Source organism: Mesoplodon bidens, assembly GCF_964165515.1.
Source record: "Mesoplodon bidens genome assembly, chromosome: 12".
In the NCBI taxonomy this organism is placed as follows: Eukaryota; Metazoa; Chordata; class Mammalia; order Artiodactyla; family Ziphiidae; genus Mesoplodon; species Mesoplodon bidens.
Window position 1 is genome coordinate 67,152,278 of NC_138168.1, and position 18,086 is coordinate 67,170,363.

The 18,086-nt window shown below is 36.2% G+C and overlaps 1 protein-coding gene across 3 annotated transcripts in view; it reads right to left on the reverse strand.

The window, feature by feature from the left end:
- The window catches only part of MAP3K5 (mitogen-activated protein kinase kinase kinase 5), a 227,742-nt gene that overhangs the window by 85,331 nt on the left and 124,325 nt on the right, over positions 1–18,086 (reverse strand). For all 3 annotated transcript variants that reach the window (XM_081251030.1, XM_081251029.1, XM_081251031.1), the window contains exons 8-10: positions 16,251–16,363; positions 5,958–6,117; positions 3,354–3,507 (exon numbers count right to left, since the gene is read on the reverse strand). In XM_081251030.1, coding sequence (XP_081107156.1) covers positions 3,354–3,507; positions 5,958–6,117; positions 16,251–16,363 — 427 coding nt within the window. The remainder of the gene's footprint in view (positions 1–3,353; positions 3,508–5,957; positions 6,118–16,250; positions 16,364–18,086) is intronic.

Genomic DNA, 18,086 nt, shown 5'->3' on the forward strand with positions numbered 1-18,086 from the left:
CTGGTTTTTGAGTCACCTCCCCAGCAGTTATGGGATTTGATTTTACTGTGATTGCACCCCTCCTACAGTCTCATTGTGGCTTCTCCTTTGTCTTTGGATGTGAGGTATCTTTTTTGGTGAGTTCCAGTGTCTTCCTGTTGATGACTGTTCAGCAGTTAATTGTGATTCTGGTGCTTTCGCAAGAGGGAGTGCTCGCACGTCCTTCAATTCTGCCATCTTGACCCAACCTCCCCTAAATATTTTCTAATATAAGTAACCTGGTCAAACCTACTTCCAAAGAAGGATAAGGTAATCACCACAATCAAGACCTATCGCAGCCTTCACAAGTGTGAGCTACAGAAGCTGTTACTCTAAGGACACGAAGAGTTATAGTGACTGATGCAGAACCACAGGCACTAGAAGCTTGCCTTTCTCTATGCAGTAGAGCATGGGCAGCAAATTCCAGTGATTTCAGGGAGTGAGTGGAAAAGGTGAGTGAGTGAAGCAGGATGAATGGGACTGTAATTGACCTCTTAAATGGTAGCATCCAGTTGGCTCAGGAGATTGCTGCTTTTGGAGAATGCAGTTACAAATTCCCCATCCCTTTAATTTTTCAAGAGTAGTTACCAAAGGTCTGTCTGGATTTTTATGTGAATTCTCCTTATTTTTCATTTGATGTTTTATAAACTTTATTTTTCAGCTGAAATACTCCACCTTTCCATCCATTTTGTCCATCTTTTCCTTTATTTTCCTTAAAATCGTATTATACTTATGTGACGTCCTTACCTGGGAACTACAACATGAGAATCAGCTTGGGGAATACCTCTATTGGCTGGTTTTAGCTCTTATTATGTCACTTTTTCCTGCTCCTTAGAATGTCTAGTAATCTAGTAATCTTTAATTCAGGACGTGCTTACTCCTCGTTCACACCGTCGAGGAGGTGCCCTAGGGCTCAAGGGAAATACGCAGGCAGAATCCTGGGGCTCACTCGTCAAGGCTCCCCCTTCTCCAACACCCTGTCCCTCATATTCCAGCTGTCTTAGGATCCTGAACACTGATCCCTGCTGGTGCTGCCCAGCGAGAAGCCACTTCCTTGGGCTGCAGCCAGAAAAATGACCTTAGTGAAAAAAGAGCAGATGAAGCTGGGACTCAGCTCTAGTACTTCCCCTCTCAAGGATGGCAGCCCTCACATGATTGCTGTTTAATGCCTGCAAACAGTTGTTTTATATATTTTGGTGGTTTCCTTTGACAAGTTGTAAAATGTGCTTTCCCAAGAAGAGATTATCTCAGATTTTACAGTGATTTATAGCAGTATCAAGACCATTTACTCCCTCACAGCCAGCACAGAAGGTTCAACTCTCTTCATTTTTAAATGTTGGCAACAAATTCTTCTCTTTTTTTTAAATCGCTGAGTGGTCTTTTAAACATATGAACTTAATCATGTGCATAAACTCACGCATAATAAGAGAAATACTAACTCAAATGACCCCAATATGCCATTTTTCATCTATACGTTTAGCAAAAGTACAAATCTGATAAATACACTTGTTTGGAGAGACTTTGTAAAAGCAGGTAGTTTCATATATTGCCAGTGGGAATGTCAATTGATATTATCCCTACAGAAGGCAACATGCAATATGAATCTATTCCACTTCTGGGAATTTATCCTACACATACATTTGCACACATGCAAAATGGCAGAGGTACCATGGTGTCTTGTGTTAATTTGCATTTTTTGGCTACCTAGTGAGGTTACTTATCTTTTCATAGGATTTGACCATTTTTCTGTTTCTCTTGCTTATCAGTCTGTAGGAGTTGTTTTTATTTGTTTGTGTTTGTTTTGTTTTTTTGCATATTCAACAAATTGATCCTTTTGCAGCACTAGTATTAAATATTCTCTCCCTAACTAACATTTGCCATGTTTATGGTGGGTTTTTTTTTAAGGTGAACAAAAACTTGAATTTTTAATGAAACCAAATTGGTCAATGTTTGCCTTTGGGGCTTATAGGTCCCTTTCTTGCTTAAGAAAGCCTCTCTTTCCTGGAGCATATACCTATATTCTCCTGGCTTCTCTCTTATTATTTTCTGGTTTTATTTTTTTTATATTCACCTTATGACAGACTAATTCATGTTAAAGTAATTTAAATTAGCTCAGAATAGCTAATATGAGTGGTTTCCTCTCATAGCCAACTTTCTTAGTCCAGCAACAGTTGATTAAATACTTCAGTTCTGTGCTGTCTTCTTTCACTACCACGTTTACTACCATCAGAGCACTAGCTAAAGGCAAGCTGCCAGCTCACTCTGAGATAAGTATTTTCCTAGACTACACATTATCTAGGCTAGAAAATAGAGTGAAGTGTTTTAGTTTGAAACGCTTTTCAACTAAAGATACTCCTGAGCTTACAGCTTCATCTGGAAGCAAGAGTAAAGGAAGAGAGTTAATGCCAGTGATGGATTTAATTAAATGAAAAATTTGATCCTACTAACAAGAACTAGAAAACAAGATTTTATAAAAAGAATTGAAAAAAAAAATTGAGAGTAGTCACCACCTCTGAGTATGAAAAACCGAGACAAAGAGAGCTCAAAACAGAGAGATTTATGGCATCACTTTGACATGGGAAGAGATCTGTGTACACAGTCAGTTGCCAGTAATTCTTGAATTGGATACCAAAGCTATATTGCTTTGGATGGTATTACAAGAACTATCAGTATGGGGATGGCACCAGCTGAGATGGACAATATATTTTTAAAGTGTATGTGTATGTATGTGTGTGTGTGTGTGATATACATTTAAATATGTAAATTTGATAGAGACTAGCCAAAATGAGTTGCAGGCCAGAACCTATAAGGCAGCATTTCCCAGCCTCTAAAGCACTGTAAAAAGTGACTGGGGACACCGCATCTAACTCTGACCCACATGGGTAGTAAGTGGTAGTGATGGAGTAACAATGCAGGTGAGCCTGACACTTTTCACCACAATAATGTTGATGATATTGATGTTGACAATGTCAACAAAACTGTAGTATGAATGAAAAACAGCCATTCATCTGGTCTGAAGAGATATCTTGACTTCCTGAGCTAAGAGATAATCTTTTCTTGGGAAAGCACATGTTACAACTTATCAAAGGAAACCAACAAGTTTCATGGAAAAAACATGAAAATGTATCTCATTTCTCTGATTGTGAGAAGTTATTTTAGAAAGTAAGCTAAAGCAAACCAATTTGTGGAATATAAATATATTAACCAGATGACCATCTTCATTTTAGGGCATGAAAACCAGCACATTAATACAGCCACAATCACAAGTGTAAGATGTTCTTTAAATAAAAGAAACAAAACATAAATGTCCTTAGAGTTACGTGAAGAGTACTTACTGGAAACCTAACTACAGTGACATCTGTCTTTGTGGCCTCAACCAGGAAATCCATCCAGAAGTCCACAAGTTCCTGCTTGGCCACAGGCTGTTCTGAAGTCAGTTTCACAAAATGCTTATATATCAAAATCGTCTCTACAATAGACTTGAGGTACCTAAAAAAATCAAAAGATATAAGACACATAATAGGCAAATTTAGAACCACCTGTTCCATCTATCCCAGGCTTACTCTGTAAATATAATTTAAATATGGCATTAATAATTATACATGCCAAGTCACTAAACTTTATTATTTGTTATATGTCATGTACTATCACGTTACCTCGCTTAAATCTCACAAAAATTCAGTAAAGTAGGCCATTTTACCTCCATTGTAAAGATGAGGAAACTGAGGCTTAGACAGCTTAAGTAACTTGGACTGAACAATACATCTACTTAAAACACGACTTTTAAAGTAATGCCTATTCTATTCAAGAAAGTGGTTAATGCATTTGTTTTAAAATATGCTCCCTTGAGAAAGCTTTTCTAAGTAGACTGATCATAAGGGATATTATTTTGCTCTAAAGTAACTCAGCTCATATATATTACACAAATATCCTCAAATCTTAAGATAGATGGTGCCTCAAAGGAAAAAGTCAGGAAAAAATGAGGAGCAAGATAATTATATGAGATAATGGGTAAGCAAGCACTTTGTAAACTATAAACATGGAAGTTACCATTAAGTTAATGGAAACAAAGCATTGTTTTGTGGTTGTTATTATTATTGCATAAAATAACGTCTGTTTTCTTGTCAACAGAAGCCAAGACACCTCAGACCAAAGCTCTTTATAACCATGCTTCAGTCTCCTCTTCAGCCATCATCGGAATGGTCATCATAAAGAAATAACCAACTTGGCTGCATGTAAACGTGTGCATTTATTGGTTCAGTTATTTTCATGCCATTTGCTGAATGCCTGCTGTTGACATGCTACTGACAGTACAGCCCTGTCCTCAAGCTGCACATGGTGTTGAGGAGACAGAAATGTAACAGGTATTATAGCACCATGAAATAAATGCCCACGGAGCTGTAACTCACAGAGATGCGACTAACAAAAGTCATACAATCAGTATCAATAGAGATATGACTAAAGAACGACGGAAACACGACAGAAGAAAATTTCCAGAGATGAAAGAATCACAGTGTACATAACAACATCCACCATCGTCTCTCTGGGTGTGGGGAAGGGTTTTAGGCCAGCATGTGATTTATGAGCTGATGTGATCTGCGAGTGTTCCCCAGGTGGAGAAGAGGGCTGGAAGACGATGCTCAGTGTGTGCTGAGACACAATGGCATGACGTCAGAAACTGGCATGTTCAGAGTAAATAGAGAGCAGCGTAAACCTAGGGGTGTGACAAGGGCTGAGGTTAAATGACTAAGGGCACACCTTGTTTGCCATGCCAAGGAGGTGGACTTTATCCCTTAGGCTTCGAGGAGCCATTAGACTACGCTGATTTAAAGATTTCAGTGGAGGGGAAGGGTCAAACATGCATTTTAGAAAGATCACTATGGGAGCAATGCTGGGGAGGATTTGCTAATAAAGGAGATCTGAACGTGAGGAAAGGCATTAAGAAGACATGAAGGTCTACCATGGTGAGAATTTCCTCAAATGGTCCCTCTGATGAAAAGAAGTCAGTGGCCTGAGCTCTGAGCGCTCTGAGCCTTTCTTGATATCACAGTTAACCTTTAAAAGTCTTTACAGCTAATGGTCAATCATTACATGTGATGCACGATAAAATTAGCATTAAAAAAACAGTCCTAGGGCTTCCCTGGTGGCGCAGTGGTTGAGAGTCCGCCTGCCGATGTAGGGGACACGGGTTCGTGCCCCGGTCCGGGAAGATCCCACGTGCCGCGGAGCGGCTGGGCCTGTGAGCCGTGGCCGCTGGGCCTGCGTGTCCGGAGCCTGTGCTCCGCAACGGGAGAGGCCACAACAGTGAGAGGCCCACGTACAGCAAAAAAAACAAACAAACAAAAAAAAACAGTCCTAAATGCAGATGGAATTTTGTTTTCATCTCTCCAATTACCACATCCATAGTGATGAGACTTGGGTACATCCCAAGAAAAATTTGAAATTAGAAAAACACACATAATATAGGAAACATCTAAATGTGTCAGTAAACCCTGAGTAAAAAGAAGTGAAAATCAAGAATGAGAATTCCAAAAGTGAGATTAGATCATGAAGGAAACAAAGGGCACATGTTTGGAGCAGAGGCTGGGAAGGCTGAGATGGAAGCTTGTGAATCTGCTGATTAGAGTTGCAGGTGTAAAATTCGAGGCCTTTGCATGATTCAAGTGGGTGACACTGGCCAACCTAGGCTAGCAGGTTGGTCAGTGTGATGGAAAGGCTAAGTTTGGTGGCCGGTGGACACACCTGTGTCCAAAGCCATCAGAACCTACATATAACACATTTTATTCACGAGCATCAATCACTTTTTCCTCTAGATTCTGCATTTTATTCTCTAAGCAAATAAAATCCCTTGTCAGTTCAACAGATTTAACAATTTAGAAACAAGTGATACGAGCTTTTATCAAAAATAACTGTACGAACACCTAACAATTTACTATTACCATGCAGGTGTCTTCAGTTTAAAGAGCTTTTCAGATGCTTGAATGACTCTCAAGTGGTCATTGGCCAGGACACTTGCTCCCAGGAAAAATCCAACTTCCCAGTAGCTCTGGAGCTTTTCCAAGTTTCCCTTTTTACCAAGAAGGCTACTGAGCTTCACCCCTAGAAGATGAATAGGAAGAATAACTTTACAACACATGGTAGGCAGGCAGAGCTGACATTTATTAAAAAGCAAAACTAAGCTTTCATCCCTCCTTTCAGATTAAAATAGTTTTGTTAAGTTTCTGATTCTAAAAAGGGCTTAAGTTCACTGTAAAAAAAAAATCAGACTACTCAGAAAGGTACACAGAAGCAAGTGAAAATTTCCCTCAATTTGAAAACCACAAAATAACTGCCAGTGGCACACTGATGTACATCATTCTAGAATTTTTATATATGCATATATGCATAAATTAAAAGGTGATAACATTCAACCTCTTGCTGTGTAACCTCCTTCTTTCCCTTACTATATCATGGATTCTTTAATTACTTGAAAGGGAAATATGCTGAAATTCTATCCATCAGTTGAAGTATAAATGTATACAGTATATATACTTTGCAAGAGTAAAATGCTATAATAATTAATAATTTTATATGCAAAAACAGTTATTATACACTTAGAAAGTTAAAGAAGTAAGGAAACTGACAAATAACACTGTCTTGAATACTGTGGCTTTGTAACAAGACTTGAAATCAGGTCATGTATATCCTCCAACTTTGTTCTTTTTTAACATTGTTTTGCTACTTCTGGGTTCTTTGCATTTCATTCTAACTTTTTATCTCTACTCTGCCTTGTATTATTTTTGCATTTGGAAGGATTTATTTGCTTAAAAAAAAATACCTCCGTAGAATTGCCACTAACATCCATAACATATGACAGGAAAGTTACTAAATGTCAGGAAAGTTATCTGAGGTTTGGGAGTAAGGTAAAAATGTGGAACATGTCATTTCAATATCATATGGAGGCATAAGGCCACTCAAGGACTGTCTAGGGAAAGTGTAGCTAGTTCATCTCACTATTTATTAACGATCTTAGAGAAGTTTACCTGTTAACTTGTATAATATGATTTTATTCAGGAGAGATGTAAATAATTTCTGCCTAGTTAAACAGTGAATCCCTAAGATTTATAACCTGCTGGACATAAACAAGCGAAACAAGCGTTTTAAAACAATCAAACTCAGATATCTGATTCTAACATTTCTTTCATCAATTATAAATACCCTAGCTTCTTAAATAAACTTTAAACGGGACAGAGCCTCTTACTGTTTCCATGTTAACTGAATTAAATAGAATAATATTTTACATTTTCTGACAGTCATAAATTTATCATTTTGAAAATTATACTTTAACAAAACAAAACAACCTTTAAAAAACTTTATGCTGCGCTTTCCTGGTGGTGCAGTGGTTGAGAGTCCACCTGCTGACACAGGGGACAGGGGTTTGTGCCGCGGTCTGGGAAGATCCCACATGCTGTGGAGTGGCTGGGCCTGTGAGCCATGACCGCTCAGCCTGCGCATCTGGAGCCTGTGCTCCAAAACGGGAGAGGCCACAACAGTGAGAGGCCCGCGTACCGCCAAAAAAATAAAAATAAAAATAAAGAATGTTGAAAGAGACAAGGAAGGACACTATATAATAATCAAGGGATCAATCCAAGAAGAAGATATAACAATTATAAATATATATGCACCCAACATAGGAGCACCACAATACATAAGGCAACTGCTAACAGCTATAAAAGAGGAAATTGACAGTAACACAAAAATAGTGGGGGACTTTAACACCACACTTACACCAATGGAAAGATCATCCAAATGGAAAATTAATAAGGAAACACAAGTTTTAAGTGACACAATAGACCAGATAGATTTAACAGATACTTATACGATATTCCATCCAAAAACAGCAGGTTACACTTTCTTCTCAAGTGCGCACAGAACATTCTCCAGGATAGATCACATCTTGGGTCACAAATTTAGGAATTCAGTAAATTTAAGAAAAATTTTTAAAGAAAATTTAACAAAATTTAATTAAGAAAATTAAATTCAGTAAATTTAAGAAAACTGAAATCATATCAAGCATCTTTTCTGACCACAATGCTATGAGATTAGAAAGCAATTACAGGGAAAAAAACGTAAAAAACACAAACACATGGAGGATAAACAAAACATTACTAAATAACCAAGAGATCACTGAAGAAGTCAAAGAGGAAATCAAAAAATACCTAGAGACAAATGATAATGAAAGCACACAATCCAAAGCCTATGGGATGCAGCAAAAGCAGTTCTAAGAAGGAAGTTTATAGCTACACAAGCCTACCTCAAGAAACAAGAAAAATTTCAAATAAACAATCTAACCTCACACCTAAAGGAACTAGAGGAAGAACAAACAAAGCCCAAAGTTAGCAGAAGGAAAGAAATCATAAAGATCAGAGCAGAAATAAATGAAAGAGAAACAAAGAAAACAATAGCAAAGATCAATAAAACTAAAAGCTGGTTCTTTGAGAAGATAAACAAAATTGATAAACCATTAGCTAGAGTCATCAAGAAAAAGTGGGAGAGGACTCAAATCAATAAAATTAGAAATGAAAAAGGAGAAGCTACAACAGACACTGTAGAAATGCAGAGCATCCCAAGAGACTACTAGAAGCAACTCTATGCCAATAAAATGGACAACGTAGAAGCAATGGACAAATTCGTAAAAAGGTATAACCTTCCAAGACTGAACCAGGAAGAAATAGAAAATATGAACAGACCAATCACAAGTAATGAAATTGAAACTGTGATTAAAAATCTTCCAACAAACAAAAGTCCAGGACCAGATGGTTTCACAGGTGAATTGTATCAAACATTTAGAGAAGAGATAACACCCATGCTTCTTAAATTCTTCCAAAACATTGTGGAGGAAGGAACACTGCCAAACTCATTCTACGAGGCCACCATTACCCTGATACCAAAACCAGACAAAGTTACTACAAAAAAAGAAAATTACACACCAATATTACTGATGAATATAGATGCAAAAATCCTCAACAAAATACTAGCAAACAGAATCCAACAACACATTAAAAGTATCATATACCACGATCAAGTGGGATTTAACCCAGGGATGCAAGAATTCTTCAGTATACGCAAATCAATCAATGTGATACAGCATAATAAGAAACTGAAGAATAAAAACCATATGATCATCTCAATAGATGCAGAAGAAGCTTTTGACAAAATTCAACACCCATTTTTGATAAAAACTATCCAAAAAGTGGGCATAGAGGGAAACTACCTCAACATAATAAAAGCCATATTTGACAAATCCACAGCAAACATAATTCTCAATGGTGAAAAACTGAAAGCATTTCTTCTAAGATTAGGAAAAAGGTAAGGATGTACACTCTCACCACTATTATTCAACACAGTTTTGAAAGTCCTAGCCATGGCAATCAGAGAAGAAAAAGAAATAAAAGGAATACAGATTGGAAAAAAAAAGTAAAACTGTCACTGTTTGCAGATAACATGATAGTATACATAGAGAATCCTAAAGATGCCACCAGAAAACTACTAGAGCTAATCAGTGAATTTGGTAAAGTTGCAGGATACAAAATTAATGCACAGAAATCTCTTGCTTTCCTATACACTAATGATGAAAAATCTGAAAGAGAAATTAAGGAAACACTCCCATGTACCACTGCAACAAAAAGGATAAAATACCTAGGAATAAACCTACCTAGGGAGACAAAAGACCTGTATGCAGAAAACTATAAACACTGATGAAAGAAATTAAAGATGATACCAACAGATAGAGAGATATACCATGTTCTTGGGTTGGAACAGTCAATATTGTGAAAATGACTATACTACCCAAAGCAATCTACAGATTCAATGGAATCCCTATCAAATTACCAATGGCATTTTTTACAGAACTAGAACAAAAAATCTTAAAATTTGTATGGAGACACAAAAGACCCCAAATAGCCAAAGCAGTCTTGAGGGAAAAAAACGGAGTCAGGGTAATCAGACTCCCTGACTTCAGACTATACTACAATGCTACAGTAATCAAGACAGTATGGTACTGGCACAGAAACAGAAAAATAGATCAATGGAACAGGATGGAAAGCCCAGAGATAAACCGACGCACCTATGGTCAACTAATCTACAACAAAGGCGGCAAGGATACACAATGGAGAAAACAGAGTGTCTTCAATAAGTGGTGCTGGGAAAACTGGACAGCTACATGTAAAAGAATGCAATTAGAAGACGTCCTAACACCATACACAAAAATAAATTCAAAATGAATTAGAGACCTGAATGTAAGCCTGGACACTATAAAACTTTTAGAGGAAAACACAGGAAGAACACTCTTTGACAAAAATCACAGCAAGATCTTTTTTGATCCACCTCCTCGAGTAATGGAAATAAAAACAAAAATAAACAAATGGGACCTAATGAAACTTCAAAGCTTTTGCAAAGCAAAGGAAACCACAAACAAGAAGAAAAGACAACCCTCAGAATGGGAAAAAATATTTGCAAATGAATCAACGGACAAAGGATTAATCTCCAAAATATATAAACATCTCATGCAGCTCAATATTAAAAAAACAAACAACCTAATCAAAAAAATGGGCAGAAGACCTAAATAGACATTTCTCCGAAGAGGACATACAGATGGCCATGAAGCACATGATAAGCTCCTCAACATCACTAATCATTAGAGAAATGCAAATCAAAACTACAATGAGGTACCACCTCACACCAGTTAGAATGGGCATCATCAGAAAATCTACCAACAACAAATGCTAGAGAGGGTGTGGAGAAAAGGGAACCCTCTTGCACTGTTGGTGGGAACATAAATTGATACAGCCACTATGGAGAACAGTATGGAGGCTCCTTAAAAAACTAAAAATAGTATTACCATATGACCCAGCAACCCCACTACTGGGCATATACCCAGAGAAAACCATAATTCAAAAAGACACATGCACCCCAATGTTCATTGCAGCACTCTTTACAATAGCCAGGTCATGGAAGCAACCTAAATGCCCATTGACAGACGAATGGATAAAGAAGATGTGGTACATATATACAATGGAATATTACTCAGCCATAAAGAGGAACGAAACTGGGTCATTTGTAGAGACGTGGATAAATCTAGAGACTGTCATACAGAATGAAGTAAGTCAGAAAGAGAAAAACAAATATTGCATATTAACGCATATATGTGGAAGCTAGAAAAATGGTACAGATGAACCCGTTTGCAGGGCAGAAATTGAGACACAGATGTAGAGAACAAACGTATGGACACCAAGCGGGGAAAGCGGCGGGCGGTTGTTGTTGTTGGTGTGATGAATTGGGCAATTGGGATTGACATGTATACACTGATGTGTATAAAATGGATTAAAAAAAAAGTTTGGCTAAATTTATAAGCAATTAACAGTATGTCATTGCTGTTTTAAATACCAGTTCTTTGATTCAGTCACCTGTTTAGGTGATTTAAATGTTGACAACGCTCTAATTAGAATTGGTTGACTTCTAAGAATTGAAGATTTTTTAATACTTTAGTTTCTATCATAGTTTTTACATCTTGCAGTTGCTATTAGAGTCAAAGCTGTTTTAACAAAGAAAGGTAGGAAATGGAGCCTCCACAGAACACTCATTACATGCCTAGCACTATTCATGGCAAACTGCAAATCCAAACAACACCACAATGAGTTAGAGATTATATCCCTTTTGCAATGAGGAAAAAAAAAAGCTGAGAGATGTTGAGCAACTTGTAGAAGGTCACACAGCCCTGGTGGAGATTAGCTTCTTTTCATTTTAACTTTCCATTGTGAAGAATTCCAAGCATACATGAAAGCAGAAAAAATACTACAATGAATGATCACATTTTCAACTACTGCTAACATTTTACTATTGCTTCATTTCCCTGAATATTTTTGCTGAACCACTTCAAATTAAATTACAGATATCATGACATTTTACCCTTAAATACTGCATCATATATCTTTAAAAATTCTCCTACATATCCCATTTGATTATCGCACCTAACGAATATAATAAGTCCCTCATATTATCTAATATCTGGTCCTGATTCAAATTCCCCAATCATTCCCCAAATATCTCCTATAGCTTCCCCCCCCAAACCAGAATCCAAACAAAAATCATTAATTGCATTTGTTTTTTTATGTCTCTAAATCTCTTTTAACCCAACCAATCCACCCCCACTTTTTTCCATGACACTGACTTTTTTTTTTTTTTTTTTTGGCAGTACGCGGGCTTCTCACTGGTGTGGCCTCTCCCGTTGTGGAGAACAGGCTCCGGACACGCAGGCTCAGCGGCCATGGCCCACAGTCCCAGCCGCTCCGTGGCAGGTGGGATCTTCCCGGACCGGGGCACGAACCCATGTCCCCTGCATCGGCAGGCAGACTCTCAACCACTGCGCCACCAGGGAAGCCCGACATTGACTTTTTGAAGAGACCAGGAGGGGAGTCTTGTAGAAGGTCTTCACATTCTGGATCTGTCTGATGGCACTTCCTGGTGTTGTCTGACTTATTTTTCTAGTCAATGTGATTCCTATTAACCCATTGTTAGATCTTAAGATTCGGGTTAAACATTTTTGGCAAGACTGTTTCATAGGAGATGCTGCTTATTTCACATTCACCATATCAGGTGGCACACATCCAGCCATCCCACCATTAGGGATGCTGGTTGGATCACTGATCACTGACAGCTGGATCCCTGGAGGGAATATATACAATGAATTTTATGGGAATGTTTGTTCCTTTGTGATTAACAAGCAATCTGTGGGTGAGCTTTGGTATCATGTAAATATGGCAAATGAAAATTAAAAAAAATAAGCATCTTAATTAACTTAAGTTTTAGTTCTAATTGATGATCCTTGTCAGAATCATTATTTTAATATCACTAGCATTATCAACTTTATCATTCCTTCTACTTTATTAGCCAGCATTCTTTTGAAGAATACATTCTCCTGAAGAATATACAGTTAGTATGTAGCATGTCTTAAGAAGAGCTTTATCTGCTCAACTGGATAACTATAGTATCCCTTTAAAAGGAAGGGAAAGTACTGAATTTTTTTCCTTATAATTTTCAGTTTTCTAAGAATTTGGTCATAGATGGCAATGTGAGCTGTTTTGTGGTTGGTGACGCGTTTTGTTTTAGTTTTGATTTCTTTTTCTTGATTATCCTTTTAGACTCATGGATTTTTATATTCAGTAATACAAATTTTATTTTAATAACTCCCTGAAAATAAGATTCAAACAGTGGTTTGTCTCAATTCCAATCACACTGTTTTTTTATTACATCATCATCTCATAAAGTGTCTCATGGTTGAAAAATTCCACAGAAGAATCATCTTTTATTTAGCTAAAGTTTGAATATTAATTTTAAGGCTTGTGAAGCTGAAAAAAGGATAAAGATGTAAGAAGCGGTTCTGTGTTTTTAAATCCTAGTTCTAAATAGTCCAAACATCAGTGATTATTCAAAAACCGGGAAATTAAAACACAGATCACGAAGCAATTAGTCATAACCTCAAACAAACACATGACTAGAATTAAGAGTCTTTGGGCAACAGATTATGACAGTTAAGAACTGTTCTTACATTAGAGTTCTTAAAGTTAAGATAATATATTTGGAAAGCCTCAGATTTAGTGATCTTCTTATGACATCTTAATCTTTAATTGTTTATCCTTTATGAATAAATCAAATTTCAAAATACATCTAAAGAAAATATTTTATAAATTAAAGTCTGACTACTATCAGAGCTCAGGAACTCAGACTAATTTGTATATTTGCAGGGGACCAATAATAAAAAAAGTGGGAGAAGATATAAATTACTAAAAATTTTGATTAAAAAGAGAATGCAACTTATATTTTAAAATATGCCCAATGTTATAAATCTTGTTTTTATTATATACTATTAATTAATAAAATTATATTAAAATATTCATTTATTTAGTCAACCTGTTTTCCTTGAAAATCCCTTTAACTCTATTTTACCGTATAAATATTAACTTTAGGTCAACCTATATTGATTAGCATAATTTGTGATTGAGTAGAATCTAAATTAGTGAGTTTTAATTGCCTTTTAGTTTTTAAGGACATATAATTTAGAGTGTATATCACAGTATTTTAGAAGCCTAAAACTTAGCTCTTATGGGAACTAAAAATTCACTGTCAAGTCAGATTTTAAGTCTGTGTATGTTTTGCAATTTCCAAAATTAAAAATTCAACTTCATATGCTTTCAAATGTTTGTTCAACATGTATTATGAATCAGCTTTTCTTGGAAAAAACTGAAGTGTGTTTCCTTTACAAAGTTACATTAATCACAGTTCCTCAAACCTCAGAGTGCTGACCATCCTTTTTCTTTCCCCCATCTTTTGAAAGGTATAATTGACATAGCATTGTGTAAGTTTAAGGTGTACAATGTGTTGATTCGATACACTTATATCTGGCAAAATGATCACACTGTAGCCTTAGCTCACACCTCCAACATGTCATATAATTTCCATTTCTTTTTTGTGGTGAGAACATTTAAGATCTACTGACCATTTTAATCTACATTTAACTTAAAAATGAGAATTTAGAATAGGTACATTTCAAACCACTATGTTACTGCTCTACCTACGCATGCAAATCAGTGTCAAATTCTGTGATGATCTGCAGGCTTCAACCTCAAGTTCAAGAACAGAGCAATACAAATCATTTTTAGATCACTGATGCATAAGGAGTTTTGGATAGTGTAGAGTTTTTAAAATAACCTTAGATGCAGAATTTTATTATAATTATAATTTAATTATAATAAATAATTATTTATAATAAAATAATTATATTTTATGAAAAGCGTATATTTTTCTGATTTCATTTTCCAGCTAAAAATATTATTTCAAATAAAACTTTGTGCATTGAATACCATTGCAATCCAGCAGCAACAAGCATTGTATCATTCTTTTAGTCTGCATCTTTTAAAAGGTACTTAATACTCAAACTTTACTTGCCTCAAAGATTTCCTAGAACATCATATAAGGCCATTTTATTAGTCTTTCCCAAATAATGCAAAAAAAAAGTCCAGGGCTCATTTTTTCTTATGACAAATTAAACAAAACATTTCTCCAGTTAAAAATCTTAAAAGTTTCTTCTACAATTCATAGCTTAACTACGATAAAATTTTTTTCCTCTACGAAAAATATGGCAAACTATTTCTATGTCTGTAGTAAAGACTCCTGCAAGAGTTGTAACAGGTCTCTGAAAGAGAGGGGTTAGACTCTCAAAAGAGAGCAAAATCTGATTACCTTAGATAGTATGCAATATCTAGAACCTTAAAAAATGTTATCAAAGCCAGAACCAAGGAAATCACACAAAATTTGTTCACTGAGATATCCTAATCTTCAAAAATTCCAAAGAAGGGTCAGCATATGAGGCAATGTCCACTGATAAAAGGGAAAAAAGCACATTCTATCAATGGCTACAATTCAGAGACGGTCTCTGAGGAGACCAGTCACTGCCAAGACTGCCATCTGCTTGTTCTATGGGCTTGGGAGGCTCCACCTCCAACAAAACTGAAATCATACGGGCAGGTGTACAAGAAACAGAAACAGGAAATATCAAAGTGTCCTTCCTCCCTTTCTTTCTTTCTTTCTTTCAGCCCCAGGAAAGCAAAATCAATCTAAGATAGGAAACTTCCCTGATGTTCCACAAAACACTACCTTATTTGGCAGTTGAGGGCTGAATGCAGAGCCCATATTTTTAATATTAGTTTGAGCTGGAATTAAAAATATCAGGTAGGGCTTCCCTGGTGGCGCAGTGGTTGAGAGTCCGCCTGCCGATGCAGGGGACACGGGTTCGTGCCCCGGTCCGGGAAGATCCCATATGCCGCGGAGCGGCTAGGCCCGTGAGCCATGGCCGCTGAGCCTGCGGGTCCGGAGCCTGTGCTCTGCAACGGGAGAGGCCACAATAGTGAGAGGCCCGCGTACAGAAAAAAAAAAAAAAAAAAAAAAAAAAAAAAAAATATATATATATATATATATATATATATATATATATCAGGTAAAATAAACTAAAAACTGAATTACAACCCAGTGTCAGGATTTTGCACAACAATATGAAACATTAAATAAGGAGATGTAATTTGTTTTTTAGGAAGTCAGATGGGACAGAAAGCAAAGGGACTATGTATCAAAGATTCTTTTTCTTTGTATCGTTGGGTACAGTTTCTCGATTTACATGGAAAACGTCAAGCTGTAATTACCAACTTTTCGGAGCTCAAAGGAAGATTCAAACTGGTGCCCAGATGCCAGGAGGAGGACCGCATAATTAATTCCTGACTGTAGTGTTGGCTCAGATTCAAATGCCTTTTTGAACCTATAAAACACACACACAAATGTACAAGTTTACTTTTTCAGTCATGAAACTTTGAGTTTGCAATAGCTTCTGTTTGCATAATTCCAAGGCCTGAGCAAGTAAAAATATTCCACTGGTCTTCACCCCAGAGTCTAGCGTGCTATTAGGATTTAATGCTTAAGTGACTGTATACCCTCACCCTCAGCAAAATGGCATTCCCCCCACTTAACTCAGCCTCATCATAGCATCTCCAGTCTTTAAAAAAATCCTCTCTTCAAAGTCTTCCAGAAATGTGAGAGAGCGTGTGTGTGTGTGCAAACATGTGTAAACAGTGAAAATTTAAAGATAAGAACCCTGTACATATTTTTAAGTGGTTTTTAAAAGCTTTAAAAATACACAAAGCAAAAATATACACATATACACAAAACAATGAGGAAGATCATTTATGTAACATACTGAAACAATCACTTCCATAAGAGTGATATAGAAGTGCAATAAAGAAGGTCAGTTTCAGTAAGAAATTAAGGAAAACAGAGATTGTGCCTATGCATACTAATTTTGGCTCAAAGAGAATGAGAACACTTTTCTGAATATGCATGAAACTGAATATCAACCTTTACAAACGTTTCAACATTTGAAAAGACTTCAGTGTCTGTACATTCCCTGTATTTTCAAGGTAACACTTCCTAGGTTCCATTCAAGGGTCTCCTCACATACATCATTTAACAGGCAACAATATTCAATATTATTTCATTTAAGAGCATGAAGAAGAACAAAATTAAAGTAAATGCCCTAGTGACTAATAGAAACTGAGCCAAACATGAAAAATGAAATAGCTATTTAAAAAAATCAGATCAAGGAAAATATAGACTAAATACCTAATGAATAACTATTTAATGATACAAAAAAAGGATACATAGGGGAAAACACATTAAAATTCCAAGATAAAGGCATTCTTATTAAAATCATTAACTGTGAAACTGAAAGATGTGAATTGCCAAAATGGCAGCCAGCACAATAATGTACATTAGAGTATATTTTTGGCTTTTATATACACTTGAAGTTTTCCATAATTTAAAATGGTAAGGTAAACTTCAAAAGAAAAGTACATCTTTTCTGCATATTGAGAATCATGTGCCCTTTTTAAGGGTCTTACTTTTTAAGCAAAAAAGTGTCTCTGAAAGGAAACAAAAATCAAATAACTATTAATATTAACTCGTTGGCTCGAATAGTTATGTATGTGAAATAAGAAAAAAATATTTCCAACTGCATCACTGTTGCTGATTAAAAAGTATTTTTATCTCTCCAGAAGTACTGGTGTTTCCCAAATCTAAAATGGAAAAAGCATGTACCCAGACTGCTGATATCCAAAGCAGGTCATATCAAGGAAAGACATGATTTATAAGTCTTAGACTCATATAAGACACAAAGGTCTTTGTGTTTGTTCAGAGGCAAGTAAAAGGTCCCAGTAAAAAAAGATATAGAAGAAAGGAGTTAATACCTTTCTTTCTACCAATACATTATAGTTTCCACAAATTCATATCAAGATACATAATATTTTTCAACAAATAAATTCTTTCATTTCTCCTAAAAGAACATGGAATAGTTCTCTTCAACATACTCAAAGGAAGATGCAGAAAGCAAGATAACACCAAATCAACCAATAAATATTGACTAAGTGCTTCCTATGTGCCAAACTAACCAAAATGAAAAGTTGGGCTTATATCTGTTTTTCTGTTACCAT